This window comes from Brienomyrus brachyistius, chromosome 4 (genome assembly GCF_023856365.1).
Source record: "Brienomyrus brachyistius isolate T26 chromosome 4, BBRACH_0.4, whole genome shotgun sequence".
Classification (NCBI taxonomy): domain Eukaryota; kingdom Metazoa; phylum Chordata; class Actinopteri; order Osteoglossiformes; family Mormyridae; genus Brienomyrus; species Brienomyrus brachyistius.
Window position 1 is genome coordinate 31305422 of NC_064536.1, and position 13716 is coordinate 31319137.

Genomic DNA, 13716 nt, shown 5'->3' on the forward strand with positions numbered 1-13716 from the left:
GTTGCTGGAAAGGGGCGTGTGGCATTACGAATATCTCTGCAAGAGGACGGGGGTTCAAGTCTTGAGAGCCCTGGTGCTCCCTGTGTTGCCCTATGGCTATAAGAGATGGACGCTATGCAGTGAGCTGAGATGAAGACTGGACTCCTTCAGTACTGTGTCTCTTCAGAGAATCCTTGGGTACCACTGATTTGACTTTGTGTCGAATGAGCGATTACTAGAGGAGCCCTGAATGAGGGACATTATCCGCATTGTGAGGAAGTTGTCAGTTACGGCACTACGGACATGTGGTGCGTTTCCTTGCGGGTGATCCGGGTCACAGGATCCTCAATGCTGTGGACCCAAGCGGCTGGACCAGGCCAAGGGGATGCCCATGCAGCACCTGGCTGCGGCAGATGGATGGTGGGACTGGACAGTGTATCTGCCTGGAGGATCGCTGGCCGGGATCCCGGGGAGTTTCGCTGTGTGGTGGGTGCAGCAACATGCTGCATCAGCGCATACTCCCCAACCTGACCTGACCTGACCTGATCGTGGTGTGGAAAATGTGAATTCAGTTGGTTGTTCTCCCTGCAGGTGCTGACAGTGTGTCCACAGGTGGATGGGTGACTGTTCGCAGTGGAAGATCTGTCACCATTCCATGTTTCTATGGTGACAGATATAAAACTCATGTGAAAAAATGGTGCAGAGGGTATAATGTGAGGTCATGTACTCCCATAGTACACACTGACTCTCCACAGGAGGGTAAAGTGTCAATCAGAGATGATCCTGACCAGCGAGTCTTCACTGTGACCATCAACAATTTGACAGCTGGGGACTCTGGTTGGTTCTCATGCTTTGTAAATATCAGTGGAGGTTCAGATGTTCGAGATTGGGTTTACCTGTCAGTAACTGAAGGTAAGATGCCTGAAGGTAAAATATCTGACCAGACCTATATAAGCATGAATGCAAATGTTCATTTTATGAGTTAAAATGACTGTAAAGTATTTATTTGTAAATAAGGATGGAATTAAAATAAATACAAGGAATGAATCAGCCAGTGTTAAACTGCATTTTTGTAAATTAAAGTCCAAATATACATATTTTTCACTTATGTAATAAATAAAATCAGAGAGAAGTAACAGTACCAGTTTAAATGGGCTACATCAGGGGTCCTGCAACTTTCAGGGATAAATTTGAAGTTTTCATCCATCCATCCATCCATATCCTGTAACCACTTGTCCTGTTCAGGGTCGCAGGGTATCCAGAGCCTATGAGTGGAAGGCAGGGAACAACCCAGGATGGGGCGCCAACCTGTCGCAGGGCACGCACACACAGACACACACACAGACCTGTACTCATATCTTTGTGGGGACCATCTATTCATATCTATGGGCAAAACCTTATTCCCAACAATGAAACCCTTGATCCCAACCAAATCCTAACCTGGACCATAAGTAACCAAACAAAATACACAAGAAAATGGTCCCCACAACATCAAAATAACTGGTTTTTATTACATTGTGGGGATATTTGGTCCTCACAATGTAATGTTTACCTGAACCCCTTCTCCACACACACACCATTGATACCTACGGGCAATTCGGATACTTAACCTGAGCATGTTCTTGGACAGTGGGGGGCCACTAGAGCACCTGGAGGAAACCCCACAATGACACAGGGGGAGCATGCAAACTCCACAGACACAGAGCCATAGCAGAGAGTCAGACTCTATGTGAGGCAACAGCGCTAAGCACTACACTACCGTGCCTTTAGCAAAGCAAATTTTAATATTCTTTGTTTAATACTCTGTGTATAATATTCTGCCTCTTTATTAATTTGTGTATAAATGGTGTAATAGGGAGAGAGAGTTAATCAGCCTGGTAATTTTCATACCTTCCTTGCAGGTGTGTCCACACTGAGACGAGTGTCTGTACAGAGAGGAGGATCTGTCACCATCTCATGTTTATATGGTGACAGATATAAAACTCATGTGAAATACTGGTGCAGAGGGTATAATGTGAGGTCATGTACTCCCATAGTACACACTGACTCTCCACAGGAGGGTAAAGTGTCAGTCAGAGATGATCCTGACCAGCAAGTCTTCACTGTGACCATCAACAATCTGACAGCTGAAGACTCTGATAGGTACTGGTGTGGTGTGAAGATCAGTGGAGCCTCAGATGTTGGAGATCGAGTTAACCTGTCAGTCACTGATGGTAAGATGTCTGTACTGCAGACTGTATCCAATGAGATGCACAGTATGTAACAGGTGATTGAATCAAAAAGGAAGGACATTAACACAAATATTGTTTCCTGTAAAAGGAAAAAATACTTTAATATTGTAAAAATATGCATTTTATTTTCATTCAATGTGATAAACGAGATTTGAAAGAAGTAACAGTGTCAGTTTAAATGGGCAACTTCACAGAGTTAAATATGATAAGTAATATATGGCTTTTTGGAAAAACATTTGCATATGCATGTTTAATGAGCTGATTTTCATAATATTTCATTGTGGTGTAAGTATTTCAGTGTTTTATCTGTTCCTAACCTGTGTGTTCAGCTCCTTCGGGGCTGTCAGTGGACAAACAGGAGGTGACGGGTGTGGATGGAGACAGTGTCAGTGTTCAGTGTTACTATGGAAACAACAAAAGACATAGGATGTGGGGGCTCCTGTGCATCAGAGAGATCTGGGAGTTTGGATGGGAGGCCTGTCCTGATCAGGGATGACAAAGTAAATAAAACCTTCATTGTGACAATGAGGGGACTGGAGAGGAAGGACACTGGCTGGTATTGGTGTGCTGCTGGATATCAGCAGATTCCAGTTCATATTACTATCAAACGTAAGTAATTAATTTAAATCTGTGTGTGGATCATTTATACTTGAATATAAAAAGATAAATACTAATTAACCCAGCAATTTCACTCATGAAGGGGGTTTGTGCTTCTTTGTGGGGATAATCCCCTATTTATCAGCTGTTGTGAAACAGAGTTATTTATTGGGATTATTGTTTCAATGATAGTGGCACGGTGGTCCAGTAGGCGGCGCTGTTGCTTCACGCCTCCATGTTTACGGGTTTGAATCTGGCTTCTGCTCTGTCTGTGTGGAGTTTGCATGTTCTCCACATGCTGTGTGGGTTTCCACCAACAATCCAAAAACGCACAGTCAGGCTAATTGATGTCTCTAATATACAGTGTGTCTTCTAGTTTATGATCAATATGTAACATGAAAAAATCACACCATTTTGCTGCAAACATACAGCCAGTCCTTTGTTATGTATACAAATCCATGTAGTTTGCATTTTTTTTGTGGGAATGAATTGTTACTAAAGGTATGCTGACTGACTGATTTTTCATTGTAGCAGAGGTCAGTGTTACAGTTGTACTCTGTAATATCTGTCCCAGTGCTGCATCCATCCATTGTCTGAAACTACTTGTCTAAGTCAGGGTCCCTATGGGCGCAAGGCAGGGAACGTCCCATGACAGGGTGCCAACCCATTGCAGGACACGCTCACACTCCATTCCCTCACACAAGCACATCTACCGGGAATTTGACAACTCCAATTAGCCTCAGCATGTTTTTGGACTGTGGGGGGAAATCAGAGTCCCTGGAGGAAACCCCACAATGACACGGGGGGAGCATGCAAACTCCATACACACGGAACTCTGGCAGAGACTTGAGTACATGTGCCAGAGGAGTGAGGTGACATTGCAAACCACTGCACCACCATGCCACCCTGATACAATAGATACATTAAAATATGTTAATAAAATCATTTATCTCACCTGTTCACTATCAGTGCCCTGGGATGCGAACACTAATTCATTGTTCTCCATCTAATCATTTTCTTTGTAGAATATCTTTCATAATTTATATTTCAGTTTCAAGAGTGACCTTTTCTTAGTCTTTATTGACTAACAGAAAATTGCTTTTTATTAACTATCCTTTCTCCTGTTTCCACTGCTCTCCTTTTCTCTGCACATGATGAAGAAGGAGGGGATAATGAAAAACTGAGGTAAGCATTCAGCAGCATTTACAGTAGTGTGGGAGTCCAGCTAGCAGCATTTACCTGATCACACAGTAATGGGAAACTGTCATTTTAATTATAAGAGAAAAATATATTGTTTTTTATTTCATTTTCTTAATAATCAACTTGAGATCCCATCCCATCCAGGGTGAGCCCTTGCCTTGTGTCCTGTGTAATAGTACAGATGTGACTGTACCGTGTTTCTATAAAGCATGTAAGACTTTACTGTTCACATCCAACCTCTTATTCAGCTCTTTGGTCCAGCTGGCTCTGTATGTAGGACTGAGCTGATCGGTGCTGCTGTTGATTATCAAGGTGGTTTTAATTCAGTCAGAACAGATTCACTGTTTTGTTCTTCAGGTTTAAATGTGATATGTGTGACTGACAGACACACTGGTGTATTATATGTCTGACAGGTGGGAGCAGGTTCTGGATGCTGTACTGAAAGCTGGGACTGGTGTGTTTTATCTGATTTGCACCATCATCGCCATTCAGCTACACTGGACCTCCTGTAAAAAGAGGGAACCAATCAGAGAGAAGCAGAGGGTCTCCCTGGATCAGAGGAAGCTGGCAGAGGAGATGACCTTCATAGAGCAGAATGAGTCAGAGGAGCTGTAAAATAAACAGTTATGCTAACTGCAATGAGGCCTCTCTCACTCGGCCCTGCTCAGTCTGTACAGTCATAGCATGAGAGACAGTTAAACACAGAGGGGTTGATTATTTGCTGGGAACCTGTACAACCACGTATTGGCCACTTATTCACAAGTGCTTTGCTGCCACCTGCTGGTTAATGTTTCATAATAGTTATCTAGTGAAGGTAAGACTGGATTTTATTAAATTGTCTCTGAATTCTGAAAAAATACGGTACTATGCAAACGTCTTGGGCCATCAAAGAAAATGTTTAATGCTATTTATCTGGGTTGTGTATATTTGCTCAGAACAAAAACACAATTATCATAAAAAATATATGCAAATTAAAAGTAACACAATAAGAACTAACAAGAATTTCTTCTTTTCTCCATAAAGTTACTGATGCCTTGTTGGATCGCTAGATGAACCACGCTTTGGTTCCTAAACCTCTCCTCAGCGGCACCTCAGCCATTCCATGTATTTGTTAAATTTCACCACCAGCTCAATTAATTAATTTATTTATTAAACAAATGTTAATGATGCATTGATTAGCCATAGGAGGTGTGTTAATGGTCAAGTCAAAAATATATGGGTCTATTGGATGGTTGGTGAAAAATACTGTGGTGACTTTAGAAGAGATTTTGAAATGACTGGGCTGCCACACTTTCATGGACAAAATATTATAATTCTAGACGAAGATGAAGATCATTTGAACATAATTTTCTTTGATAGCCCAAGACTTTTGCACAGTTTTGTATATGTCTTTTATACTGGTCATTATTTGCTTTAATACATGATTAATAAATTGCTACTTTACAAAACATTTAGTATTTTTCTGAAATTGGTAAATATTAAAAACGAATTTCACAAAGTTAAATGGTTTGGGGTTTTTAGGTCACGCCTCCTCGTCAGAGCCCACCAATCAGGGACTCTTTTAGAGAGTGATGTAATCAGGACCACCCACTTTTCAATCTGCTGTACAAATACACCAGCTTGTGTCTGCTAACAACAGCCTGTACATATCAGATAAGGAGGAAACAGTACCACATACATATTGGCCAACATCAAATGAAAATGTAACACACGAAAACAGGACCGCCCACTTATCACTCTGCGTAAAATCACACCAGCTTGTCTCAGCTGACAGCAGCCTCACATATCAGCTAAGGAGGAAGACGGCATATCAAAAGTAAAAAGAAAGATACCATCAAATGAAAATATCCCTGTGTGATCTATTGGTTTCTGCTTTCACTCCTATTAAATGACAGTAAGTCTAGTTGCTGTCCGTGGTGCTGAAAACCTGGATCAGTAAATTCCGAATGAAACTTCTTTACCTGATTTAACTGTAACTCACGTAACTCACTTATTTTATTGGCAATGATGCTTTGTTGAGTCTAGAAAGGCACAAAGAGGGTTACAGATAATTTAATTTAAGTAGTTTTACTTAAAAACCAAAAAGATTTGAACAGTCAGTTCAACTTTGTACTATAGTGCTTCACAAAAGTAAAATCCATCGAGTTAAATCTCTTTACCCCCAAGTCAAGAAGGAATAAAATGCAGAAGCACATTGTGGGAGATACAAGGTGCAGACACATTAAAAGCACTTTTTTGTGTGAACATTATAAAACAGATTGATACACATTAAGCAGTTTGTAACTTTACATCCAGACGTACATCAGTCAGAAAAAGCAGGCGGTGACCAGCCCAACCAGCAGCTTCATCTCTGATTGTACAGAATCCCTTGTCAGGGTAACTTCTGAAGTCATGACTAAACTAATTTCCACTTAAGTAGCTGAATTTTGTGTATCCACTAGAGGGCAGCCACACATAGATTCCCTTATGAATGGTTCTGATGCTTCAGGAAAGCACTGTAGAGAGACCCAGGTATGCCAGTGAGGAACAGATAAAGAGCAGACGGATCCACCAACTAGCTGTAATATGTAGTATTTCAATTGAATTAAAACAAATAAATATAACAGTGTCAGAGTGTCAGATCCATGTGAATTTTTATCATTGATGAACTTTGAAAGCCTGAATATAACTGAGGAGGCCCACGGACCCCATTATGTGTGAAACACTATTGTGGTGCTGAGAGAAACACAAACAGCTCTCAGTCTGATATGACTGCTGCTAAGACCCACATGAAGTGAATCACCTGACTTTGCCCCCCCAGGACACCCTCACCCCTGTCATACAGACACCTTCCTAACGGACCTCTTGATTTGTACTGATCCACAGGTATTAAAAGGACCTACTGCAGTGACATTTTAAAACTGTATAAAACATAATAAAGACTGAAACAAAGGCCTGAGGTCAGACCCTCTGCATGTAGCACACAGTGTTTCTGCAGAGTCTCACACTCACATCCTGTATAACGACATTTCTGCTTTTCAGAATAAGTCTGATTTCACTGCTCTTTGCTCATTTGCAATATGAGGAAGTAACAGTTTAGAAAATAACTAGACTTATTTGATTAATTTGTTTGTAGCTCTGTCAGCATGAATGATTCACTGTGAAGACCAGCTATCAATAATTTTGCTATAAAATCATGTTTCTAAAATGATAAGGTTGTAGATGTAATTAAAATATTTATTCCTGGTAAGAGCAGGACAACAGCAGCATCTAACTGTTTTCCTTTTTACAGGCAAGAAATAGACAGAAAATGCATCAGTGGACAAACAGTTTATGAAAATCAAAGATAGATGGATGATTTTTAAACATTTAAAACCCACAAAAAGGGAGGCAGTAAGGTTAAGGAGAGTCAGGAAGTGAGTGTCAGTCTCCACAGATCTGAGGGCAGTGAGAGACACATAAGGCTCCTCTGATGCTCCTCTTCATCCTCTTCTTCACTGATGGGCCTCCAGGTGAGGATCACTTACTCTGGGACTCCACCATTCAGCGTAGTTAAGATGAAGATAAATTTTGCACAATATACTTACTACATCTGTTTGTTCATATTCATATTGTTCCATGAAGTTTTATCACTTCCCGATAATGGTCTGTGGTGGTAGCATGTTGACTGACTGATTTTAGAATTGACTGCAGTCTTCTTTGTGTCCACTATGTGGCAGCAGTATACAGGAAATATCTTATTCTGTCACAGCTGCTGGTGTGTGTAAAAATTCACATACTCTGATAACAAGTAATTCTGCCTCCAACGGTTTGTCAGGGATCTGGGCAGGAATGAATTACATGCCGACTGTACATACAACAGAGATGGGCTCCTGGGAGAACTTTGCCAGAAGTTGAAACACGACTTTAAGAATGACACTGATCCAGAAGTGGATAGTTTAGGTCCAGAGAGTAAAAATCCAGTTTTAGATGTTGTTTCAAACAACTAGTTGTGTAAAGTGCCACAGACACAGAGTACTCAGCTGGTTGGTTGAAACTAAATCTTGGTCTGGATTTTTACTTTCTCGACCGGAACTATCCACTGCTGCACTGACCCCCACCTTCTTGGGGGAGGGAGTCAGTCCAGACCAGGTCCCGCCCCCCAGCTAATAGGCTCCCTGGAAGCTGAAGGGTGTTCCAGCTAGACAGTGCTGAGTGATCTGAGTAATGGGGGGAGCACGGACACAACAGAGGGGGAAGTACCCCCCCCCCCCCAGGAAGTAGAAGCGGAGGGTGAGGACAGCTCACTTAATTATCAATCACTGTTTCTCAGTGGTGCTATACTTTGTCTCTCTCGCTGACAGTTTCTTGCTGATGTAGAGCCCTGGGCACTGCTCTTCCTCCTGCTCTTCCTCCCCCCCTGCCCCCAGACACCCTCCCTCCCCCAGTGGCACACACCCCATGGCAGTGCTGCTGGCCTCCTCAGCACATGCAGGGCTGCCCTTATAGAGCCACACATGCCACAGCCAGTCACTGCTGTAAAGGACGACGTTGGTCAGGTGGGCTGTGGTCTGTCAGTAGGTGACACAGAAGACAGCAGAACTCGTATCAGCCAATCAGAGAGGAGAAAGTGGATTTTTCATTGGACTGATCAATCAGCAAGTGAGTGTCAGTCTCCACAGATCTGAGGGCAGTGAGACACACATAAGGCTCCTCTAATGCTCCTCTTCATCCGCTGATGGGCCTCCAGGTGAGAATCACTTACTTCAGGATGGTTATTTCTTCACTTCGTGTTTATAATGACTAACAGCAGATATCCCAGGAAAATGTATAAATTAACTATAACTTGACAGCATGTAGTTCAACCCTTAACTGTGTATGAGCCCTCCAATGGACGGACATCATATGGATTAATGTCGGGCAGGAGGTTATATTCAAAGTACAGGCAGTCGTCAGGTTACAAACAAGATCGGTTCCCAAAGTCAGTCTTTAAGGTGAATTTGTAGGAAAGTCAGAAAAGTAAATGCAGTACATGATAATAATTATCATTATTATTACTGCTATACATACAGTAAAAAACAAAAATACAGTACTGTACTTCCAGCCAGCAAGCCGCTGAAGCCGTGCAATGATTTCAGGAGCGTCACTAATGTCGTGTCTGTTTGTTATTACAAACCATTGCATTTAGCCCAAATTTTTTATATAAAAGGCTTCATGGCAGTCCGATCGTAAGTATGAGCTGTCCGTAAGTCGGCCTCCTTAACTCGGGGACTGCCTGTAAAGACATCTGGGCTGACTGACTGATTTTAGAATTGATTGCAATCTTTTATTTGTCCACTATGTGGTAGCAGTACACAGAAATGTTCTAATTCTATCATTACAGCTGCATGATGGACTGACAAAGTCTGCAGATATACTGACATATTGCAGTACCACCATATCTGTACCCATAATCAAAACAGTGACAGTGAGAAAATCATTTGTGTTTTTATACACTGACACACATTTTTACAATGTGGTCTTATGGACAACATTGACTGCCATATATTACTAATAAGGGGCAGCATGGTGGTGCAGTGGTTAGCATTGTTGCCTCATGCCTCTGGGACCCGGGTTCGAGTCTCCACCTGGGTCACGTGTGTGGAGTTTGCATGTTCTCACCATGTCGTCATGGAGCTTCCTCTGGGTACTCCGGTTTCCCCCACGGTCCAAAAACATGCTAAGGCTAATTGGCGTTGCTAAATTGCCCATATGTGTGTGTGCGCGAGTGAATGGTGTGCGAGTGAATGGTGTGCGAGTGTGCCCTGCAATAGGCTGGTCCCCCATCCTGGGTTGTTCCCTGCCTTGTGCCCATGGCTTCCAGGATAGGCTCCCCGCAACCCAGTAGGATAAGCGGTTTGGAAAATGGATGGATGGATTATTAATACCCCTATGACTGTGTGAACTTTTATATGTAATACAACTTACAAATGTCATGATGTACCAAACAGTACTTAAAGCTGGATGAGAAAAAGCAACAAAGAACCTCAAATAATTTTTCAAATGTTTTTTGTTTTACACAAGTAGCAAAGGGGTTCATAATAAAATAAAATATGCTGGCCTATAAAAAAACAAAAATTCACAAGAGACAAAATGAAAAGCAAACAAACAGCAGGACATGACAAACTTTCTGTGGTCAATCATTTCTTTAAGAAATCGGTATGGGCACAGAACCTGCTCAGTATTTGGAGGGGAGCGTCTGTAAAAGCACAAAAAAGGAACACGTTCAGCAACGGTCTCTGCAAGGGGATTCAAACCCACACGCTTTAGCGTTCGGACACCTACAAATTGTACAAATGAGAAACTTTAAACATTACAAGCTAACGTTAGCTGGCTCACTGGAGAAGCTCTGCAATAAGGGGAAACGTGTCTAATTTACGCCGTTTAAGCTACCATTAGCTAACTAGGTAACAGCTACCATAACTCCAAAGTTTAACTGAGATGTCAAGAAAATCAGTTACTAGCATACTTGACATTGCAACATTTAGTCCGAGCCATTACAAATGTAAACCACTTAATAAAATTTGAAATATACACGCCAATACGGTAAATAATAACCTTAACAACACCATATTCGCTGCAGCCTCCCGGATCCTCGTCTTCCGGGTCGTTTGCAGGGTGCGCGTGACGTCAGAGGCAGAGCGTGCAAATGACAGAGAGTGCGCGTGCTGCGGCTCGTACTGACTAGTAGCGACAAACGTAACAAATATTACGGCAAATGAAATACTTTGGTGTACGGCAGAGGTGCAGAGTTTGCTGGAAATTTTGACGGACTACAGTATCCAGGAACAACTAGATGCAAAATACAAGAAGTCCGAGATATTTGTTAAAATACGGGGCTACCTTCTTATATGTGCAGCACGATTCAATTGTATTCGCTTAGTTGCTTACTGGATAAATCTATGAGGGCTGTGTGTCAATGCACGCAAGACAACCCCAGATAAATCGCAAAATAAGGACAATCATGAGCTCCGATATTCTGTGCAGTAGTGCTGTTCTTCAACACAAAAGACAACGCATGAAACAGAAAAGCACAACACAGAAAGTAGCACGGTGATAACGAAAGCGTGTTCAGGCCTGAAACTTTAAGTGCAATGTGTGCGCTGATCTGAGAGGCAGTCATACTAAGCCACAGTGAGTACACCCACAGAGGCTATCCTACTGGGCCTCTTGTTTTAGTATTGATCCACAGAAATTAAAAGGACCTAATGCAGTGGCACTTTAAAAACTGTATAATGCATAATAAGGACTGAAACAAAGGCCTGAGGATAGACCCTCTGTATGCAGCACAGTCTCACCTCAAGTAACTGAAAATATGTCAGCTACTTTATACTCGTGCATAAGAGAAATATGCAGGGCTGCCAATTCTAACGTATGTGACGTGACACACGCTCTCTGACTCGCACTCATGCCAGAGATCTTTCTTTTTATTATTTTTTTTACTTTTTTTTAATTATGCATGCAAGAGATCTTAAGATAAGTCTATATTATTCCATTATGAACCTAAAATTTGCGGCATCAAAAGTGCTGTGGTAGTTTCAAACCATACTGACTACAACTAATGAAGCTACCCTGTGAGCTAAAATGATACTTTGTAAAGACCAACTATCAGTTATTTTATGTTGCTAAAATAAGATTTCAAATATTCTTAAAATATCTGTTCCTGTAAACAACAGAACAAAGACAACATCAACAATGTTTTCCTTTTAACTGATAAGAAATACACAGAAAATGCATCAGTGGACAAACACACATCGTAAAGATTATAACCTCTGACAGTATGTACTGGCCCTCACTGTTTTCTGCAGTGTCTCTCCCTCTCAGCTCTTCATTTCACACTTTATTTTTGTATCTGCAGAAAATAGCTGTGAGTCACATGAATGACACAGGAAACCAAGCAAACTGACTTAAATTTTTTAAATATTCCCCCTGCACTTGCATGTTCGCCCCATGTCGGTGTGGGGTTTCCTCTGGGTTCTCCTGTTTCACCCCACAGTCCAAAAACATGCTGAGGTGAGTTGGAGTTACCATATTGTCTGTAGGTGTGCATGTGTGTGAATGGTGTGTTTGCCCTGCAATGGGTTGGTGCCCCATCCTGGGTTATTCCCTGCCTTATGGCCATAGCTTCCCAGATAGGCTGTGGACCCTCGTGACCCTGCACAGGACAAGTGGGTATAGAAGATGGATGCATGGATGGATAATATTAATGGATATAAACTGGATACTGTCGTTCATGAAGTCTTCTTTACTCCGGCTGAAATTTTAATTTTATTACTGAAGGAGTCTATGCATTGATAGTTTATGTTCTTGAGTAACAGTAATGTTATGACTTGATGAAGCGCTAGACATTCAGCCTTATGATTTTATCACTTCCTGTGTAAAGTGTCCACTCCCCCTTCACTCTGCCTGCTGTGTGTGAGAATAGAAACGACAGAGACAGTGACGGTACAGAGGATGAGGAAGTGAGTGTCAGTCTCCACAGATCTGGGCTCAGTGACACACACACGTATGGATCCTCTGATGCTCCTGTTTCTTCTCATTGCTGGGCTCACAGGTGAGTGTCACTCATTACAGTGGAACTGAGTAGAGATCTCTCTCCTGCTCCTCCCCACACTCTCAGCTGCACTTTGGAGATCATGATGGAGATCTGCTGCTAGTTACAATAATGTGGTCCTGGATATTTTGAGTACTTTTTGATATTTAACAAATGACACATTCTTGCATACAGTGGAAGCCACTTATTGTGATCACGGTAATATGGATCAAATGCTTGGCACAGAGCCATTCCTGTACAAATACTGTTTAGATAATTCAGTTATAGTAATCAAGCAGTCTGCTAACACTGATCATTTTGGGTCTTTTTCGACATGACGACCTATAGAAAAAATGAAAACGGAGGTAGTAATTCTTTTTTTATATATAATGTAATTTCACTTTGATCGTCCTGTAACTTTGCCTTGCGGTAACCTGCCTGCTTCTGGCTAGTTACCTAAGGCTAATGCTGCGTGCACAGAAAACATGAAAATGTGCTGTGAAAATACAAATGTATTGAACTGAATATTTATGTACAGTACTGTACTGTATTATAGCGTATTTGAATTATGCACAGTTCAGTAATTTAATTTGTACAGTACTGTAATTTGAAAAGCGTTTGAAACAGCTGTACTGTGTTTTGACATCGTCAATAAAATTCAGTGAATAGTTACGCTGTGCAGTTTATTACCTTATATTCATGTAAAAATATACAAACCTCAATTAGATAGTAATCTGCCTGAGGCATAAAGAAGAAGAATAAAATCTGTTGTAATGATCATCCGCTTATAGTGATCAATTTTGCCCAGACAGACGTGATATAAACAGTTTCCACTGTAATTTCAAAAGAGAAAATTATACCTCATGAATTTCTAATTTTGTTTTTTTTTAAAAAAGCAGATTTCATTTGCTTTTTAAAGTCTTTTGCAAACTATTTCAGGAACAGTGATATTTAAGGAATGATCAATCTATCGTGAATCAGATTATTGATATTAAGTATAATATCTAAATATACTGTGTGATGATGTCATCTCTCCCTTTTAGTGATCAATCAGTAAAAAGACACTGTTACTGCAGATAAGATGCCCTCGTCTCTTGTACCCTGTGATTTTCTGTGAGGCTGACTGGGGTCATTTCAGCAGTACAGGTGGTTATGTGAGCAGACGGCCGGGATGCCATC

General features: G+C 41.4%; 1 protein-coding gene and 1 long non-coding RNA gene across 2 annotated transcripts in view; one reads left to right on the forward strand and one right to left on the reverse strand.

Moving 5' to 3' along the window:
- Positions 1 to 13716, forward strand: part of LOC125740326 (polymeric immunoglobulin receptor-like) — a 31133-nt gene that overhangs the window by 3031 nt on the left and 14386 nt on the right. The window contains exons 4-5 of the mRNA XM_049011291.1: positions 571 to 891; positions 1881 to 2192. Of these exons, the coding sequence (XP_048867248.1) occupies positions 571 to 891; positions 1881 to 2192 (633 nt within the window). The remainder of the gene's footprint in view (positions 1 to 570; positions 892 to 1880; positions 2193 to 13716) is intronic.
- On the reverse strand, positions 9997 to 10628 carry LOC125740365 (uncharacterized). The gene is made up of 2 exons (XR_007397589.1): positions 10563 to 10628; positions 9997 to 10203 (listed from the first exon to the last, which is right to left on the reverse strand). It is a non-coding gene; the product is annotated as an uncharacterized LOC125740365 (long non-coding RNA).